Raw genomic sequence first — 5,777 nt, forward strand, 5'->3', positions numbered from 1 at the left:
GCAGGGCCGGGAGGGCGGTGGGCAGCAGAAGCGCGGCCCCCCGCGTCCTCACAGAGCAGATGGGGCCGCCCCGCAGGGCCGGAGCTAGCCTGCAGGTCTGCTCTCAGCCCACGCTGATCTGAAGGAGGAAGCCTCGGCTGTCAAGGTCAGCTCTCTGCCCGCCCTGCCGGAACGGGCAGCGACGCACAACCAGGGGAACGGCAACAAGCCTGCGCCGTTTGGAGCAGACCTGCCGCTGTGCTCGGTGTCAGCCGGCCGTACGCTGGCTCTGCCCTCCCCTGGGAGCATGCCCACCACCCCAGATCGGTGCTGAGCCCCGCTGGAGGGGTCCCCACCGTTGCCGGGGCTTTGCAGCACATTTACGGCAGAGCTCCGAGCTCAGCCTGCGGCACCTCAAAACGACGCCAGCATCGCGTGGCTACCAGCGCCTTTCTCCTCCCGTCCCCCAGTTACAAGGAGGCAGGAGGAGAGAAATTATTCTCCCTTATATTATTCTTCCTTCAGATCAGAGGTCGCCCTGACAAGGCTAGTGCCCAGGGAAGGTGGGGGGCCTGACGCAGCCTGCAAGGGGCTACTGCTCCCCACGAAGCGGCCAAGGGGATGCCGAGCACCCACGGGAAGCCAGCAGGGCGGGCAGCCACAGCCGCGTTGACTCGGGTGCTGGCAGCCCTCCCTCGTGAACAGCGCTGCTTTTCCATCGCCAGCTCTGGATCCCCACGGTGCTGCCAGCGCCGCCGGCCACAGAGGGATGTGGTTTCCGGCAGCTGGGGCGTGGTTTACATGCAGGGCGCTGCGGGGCAGGAGCCTGCCAGGCCCCACACGACGGAGGGACGAGGCTTTCACACCCGCAGCCGTCCCCAAAACCAGAGTGGGACCTGCCAGGTGCGGCGGCAGCCTGTCCCCAGCGGGACACAGAAGGACTTGGGCGCTAATCTGCACTGTCTGACCGCTGCTGACTCAGCAGAGGATGTCATTTTCCACTTGACCTATATTTGGTGGGAGTTGTGGGGAGGGAAATGGATACGTGGCTCATAGCTAAAGAGAAAAACCTCAGACAGCACCTGTCAGAGCCATACCTTGCTGATGGCTGTCAGGACCGTGGAATAAGACACCATCTACGAACAAAACACAAAACCAAAACAAACCCGGTGCAGCGGCGTGTTAGCGGGTGATGTTTGCCAGTGCGGTGCTCGTTGCTGAGGAACAGCAAGGTCAGGGCACGGCCTCGCTGCCTGTCACCACAGACAGGGCTGGGGCGCTGACCCGGCACAAATCCAAACAGACATTTTTAGGTGATCGCTGATTTGTTTCACACAAACTTTAGGCAATATTAAATGCCGTGTTAAGAAAGTGCAGAGCTTACAGCAAGCGCAGAGGCTCTCAGAGGGCAAGGATTTCCACCCTGCATGCAGCCAGGCAATGGGCAGAGGCTATTTAGAGAAACATCCCTGCCTCGGGCACGCGCTGAGCCCTCCACCGCCTGCCCAAGCCCAGGGGAGGCACAGATGGGAGATTCAGGGTGTCTGCCCACCACCGACCCCGCACCCCGGTTTCTTTGCCCACCTGCTAACTGGGGCTGCAAGGCAACACCCAGAAGCGTCTGCAGCACGAGGCAGGGAGGCAGCATGCGGGAGGTGTCATTACCTGGGAGCTGATAGCGTATTTCAGGTAGGACAAGATAAGTGGGTTCGGTGATGGCCCAATCATCGCCTGCTCCAGAAGAGCCTCTGCAAGCAAAGGAGAGGGGCCAGGAGGTCCCAGTTCAGCACGAACACAGTGTGGGGACACACAGACACACGCACGCTCTGCCCTCATCCCACAGGAAAGGTGGCAAGGACAAATTGTGCTAACCACAGTGACTCTGCACCGCTCTTCCCTGAAATTAACTGAATCCCACAACTTTCTAATCCCCAACAGCAAAAGCCAGTAAATAATTCAGGCAGTGCAAGCAGCCTCCTGCTAACTCAGCTCTCCCCGGGCACCCTGGCCCTGAAACAGCGCCTGCTGCTCTCCAAACACGTTCCCCTTCCTCCCACGTCCTGCCCAGGAGGCTCTCGCATCCTCTGCCGAGTGACTTTTGCTCTGGCACCTGGGGCTGAACTCCAGGCAGACAGTCCCTTTCAGCTGGGACCAGCCCTGCATGTCTGGCCCTTCCTGCCGCCGGCTGCCTGCCAGCACTGGCCCGTGGATGCTGGAGGGGCTCTACCCGTCCTATCTGCTCAGTCAAGCCTTTAATTGACCATTTGAACTATGGCAGAGCACAGGAACCACCTCCCGAAAGCAGGCCCCGGGCTGCAGCACGGGCTGTAAGTAGGTCAAAGCACCCAGATGCAAGAGGGGGCAGCAGCCGTTTGGGAAGTCGTTGCCCCAAAGACAAGGAGGAGCAGCAGCCGTCGCCGGATCCCGACCGCGGGAGCAGGAGACTCCCTGGGTCTTACTCAAAGGCTGAGACCTTGGCCAAAAGCATCTCAGCTCGAGGACAGAAGGCTAATGGCAGCCTTCCCCTCCCCATCTAATCAGGGAGTGTCAACATGAGCCAGCCACATGCTGTTACCCACTGCAGACGTGTCAGCATAGATTTGCTGGGCACCGCCGTGATCCTGGCAGCTCGTGCCAGCTTTTCCTCCTTTGTAGTTTAAATCTGAAAGGCACGAGCTTGGGAAAGGACAGCTCTAGGGCTGTGGTGAGGGAGGCAGCAGTTGTTACAGCCATCGGGGCCTCAGGAACAGCCTCCCTGTGTGCCCACAACACTCCGTGCTGCCCAGGACAGTGTCAGCAGCATCCTCCTTTTTAAGTTCCCTTTTGCAGCTGGGAAAAAGGAACCTGGCTCCCTTCCCCTCCTTGCAGAGGGCCTGCCTTCCAATGAAGCCCGGGCTAACAAGCCTTTCCCTGGATAAGAGTTGGCCAGGAGAAACCTGTTTCTACAGAAATCATAGGTACCCCACTTTTGGGGGTTACGCAGATGGGCCCGTGCTAAACACCCCATGGGTCTCGCTGCCCCAGTGAGAGCAGAGCACAAGCCGGTCCCACCAGGCCGGGAACAGGCACCGGGGAGCCCCGGGGACCAGCTGGCTGGCAGCAGGGCCAGCCCTCAAGCCAACCACCCCCCACATCCCCCAGCGCTGCGCTCGCAGCCCCTGCTCCCCCGGCTGTGCCAGCTCCACCGAGCAAATCTGTCACCCCACTGCCACAGCCAGGCCCCACAGCTCCAGCTCAGCTCCTCCAGCCCCACAAGTCCATGTGCTGACCCCACCACAGGCCGCAGTGGGAGGGGGACAAACCTGGCCTGAGGAGCTCAGCTGTGAGGACATAGTTTGACAAAACCCACCATCACAGGCCAGATGCTGACAGAAAAATCACTGGTAGGATGGAGAGAGGAAAAAAAGACCCACCAGGGAAAGATTCCCCCCTCAGTGGGGTGAGGAGCCTGTGCCAGGGCTATTCCCCTTTAAATCCCCTGGTGCAGCAATTCTCAAGCAGCACTGTTTATTTATCCAGGGCTTGCAAACAAGCGCTTGCTGCACAGTTTAAAAAAAACCTAGCAACAAGTTTCTATAATTGGCATAAAAGCCTGGCAAATCTTTAAACCATGGAGCTCAGCAGGTACCAGCGTTTGGCAGGATTTGTGTCAAATGCCCTTGAATAGGGACGGGAAAAAAAATCCTAATAACCGGGGGTGGGAAGCAGCCTTCGGAGCAGCACCTGGCTCCTTTGCAGCACTTCTCACTCCCTTGGCTAGACACACTGATGAGGCAGACGGGGTCAATATCTCCTCTCAGCAAGGGAAACTGAGGCAGGTAGCGGGAACCTGTGTGCAGCCGGGTGGTGAGCGGTGTGGGGACGGAGAGGAGCAATCACGGTGCTCTGCGCCAGCAGCGTTTCAGCACGTCTCGCTGCAGCCAGCGGTGATCCCAGCCCTGCCTGGGTGTCCCACCAGGCCAACCCTCCACCATCGGCTGAGCTTTAGGCCAGCTTAACCATGGGTCCATCTCTGGGCCGAGCAATGGGACCACCCTGGGCAGCACCGGAGCAAGTAGCCCCAAAACAGAAAGCCCCATCCACCCCAATCCTGCACCCCTGCTCTGCCTCCCAACCCACTTCCATCCCCCGTGGCTCCCCCAGCCCCAAGTCCCCCCGGACCTGCCAAGTTGAGGATGTCCCAGGTGGCTCCACGGGGAAAGAACCGCTTCATATTTATGGCCCACTGATAGTCGCTCCATCGCTCCTTCCAGGCCTGCAGGATGGCCTGCTTCAGGTTCACCACCTTCATGGCCGCGCTCTGTGAAAGGAGAGTGTCAGGGCAAGGCTGACAGGCTTTTTTTTGGGGGGGGGGGGGGGGATTTCTGACAAACACACACACTCCCCCCGGGGGAAAGGCTGGGGGACAGCAGGTGAGCGAGGCCTACTGACTCCTGAGGGGAAGGGGAGGCCGCGGACGGGGCCTAGTACCCCCATGGGGCGGGAGGGGGGAGCCCCGGGGCCCGCCCCCCCACCTCGGGGCTGCCCCGGTGCCCCCCCCCCCTCGGCCGCCCCTCACCTTCCCCCGGTACCGCGGCGACCAGCAAACGCTTCCCTCAGCGCCTGGGCACCGCCATGGTGGGACCCGCCATCAAACCGGGCGCTGATTGGACGACGGTGGGGCGCGGCGGGGCGCGGGGGCTGCTGGGAGTTGTAGTTCAGAAAGGGAGGGAGAGGTGCGAGCAGGGTGCGTGCAAAGGCGTGGGGGTGCAAATGGATGGGGGTGTAAAGGCGGGGGGGTGCAAGCACTGGGGGTGCAAATGGGTGGGGGTGCAAGCGCGGGGCGTGCAAAGGTGTGGGGGTGCAAGTGGAAAGGGGTGCAAATGGATAGGGGTGCAAATGTGTGGGCGTGCAAAGGTGTGGGTGTGCAAATGGATGGAGTGCAAAGGCATGGGTGTGCAAAGGCATGGGTGTGCAAATGGATGGAGTGCAAAGGCATGGGTGTGCAAAGGCGTGGGCGTGCAAAGGCATGGGCGTGCAAGCATGGGGCGTGAAAAGGTGTGGGGGTGCAAATGAACGGGGGTGCAAGTGGGTGGAGTGCAAAGGCATGGGTGTGCAAAGGTGGGGGTGTGCAAATGGATGGGGGTGCAAACGCATGGGTGTGCAAGCACAGTGTGTGCAAAGGTGCAGGGGTGCAACGGTGTGGGTGTGCAAATGGATGAGGGTGCAAACATGGGATGCGCAAAGATGCAAAATGGGGTGCCAACACAGGGTTCCGAGCACGGAAGTGTGCAGCTGTGAGTGTGCAAATGTGCGTGCCCACACAGGAATGTGCATGTGTGCAGATGGGGTTGTGCATGCTTGTGTCTGAGTGCATGCACGGATGCACGCATGTGTATGCGCACGCACACGTGTAAGTGCAGGTGTGCATACAGGCACGTGTGTGTGCGAGCACGGGAGTGTGCAAACATGGGTGTGCAGACGTGGGTGTGCACATGGGAATGGGCATGCCTGCAGGCGCGTGCGTGCGCACATACGTACCCATTTGCGTTATCCATACGTGTGCTCGTGTACGTAGATGCACAAGTGTGCGTGTGCCTGCACGCGTGTGCGCCCAGGCGTGCGCCCAGGCAGGCGTGTGCTCATGCGCGTGTGTGCGCAGATGCAGGCGCCCGCGGCCGGGCGTGCACAGATACCTCTGCGTGGGTGGCTACGGGCACACGGGTGTGCACAGGTGTGTCGCAGACACGCGGGCGTGTGCACACACGTGCAAACAGCCGTGGGGCTGCCCCCCCCCCCCCCCCAACCACCCCCCCCCC

The 5,777-nt window shown here is 60.9% G+C and overlaps 1 protein-coding gene across 3 annotated transcripts in view; it reads right to left on the reverse strand.

Annotated features, from left to right (window-relative positions):
• MED24 (mediator complex subunit 24) overlaps window positions 1-4,595 on the reverse strand; it is a 19,026-nt gene extending 14,431 nt beyond the window's left edge. For all 3 annotated transcript variants that reach the window (XM_010585560.1, XM_010585561.1, XM_010585562.1), the window contains exons 1-4: window positions 4,538-4,595; window positions 4,141-4,279; window positions 1,645-1,727; window positions 1,077-1,115 (exon numbers count right to left, since the gene is read on the reverse strand). In XM_010585560.1, coding sequence (XP_010583862.1) covers window positions 1,077-1,115; window positions 1,645-1,727; window positions 4,141-4,270 — 252 coding nt within the window. In that variant the 5' untranslated portion in view covers window positions 4,271-4,279; window positions 4,538-4,595. The remainder of the gene's footprint in view (window positions 1-1,076; window positions 1,116-1,644; window positions 1,728-4,140; window positions 4,280-4,537) is intronic.
• Between the last annotated feature and the right edge of the window lie 1,182 nt (window positions 4,596-5,777).

The sequence above is a fragment of the Haliaeetus leucocephalus genome, unplaced genomic scaffold, assembly GCF_000737465.1.
Source record: "Haliaeetus leucocephalus isolate CR32 unplaced genomic scaffold, Haliaeetus_leucocephalus-4.0 Scaffold110, whole genome shotgun sequence".
Classification (NCBI taxonomy): domain Eukaryota; kingdom Metazoa; phylum Chordata; class Aves; order Accipitriformes; family Accipitridae; genus Haliaeetus; species Haliaeetus leucocephalus.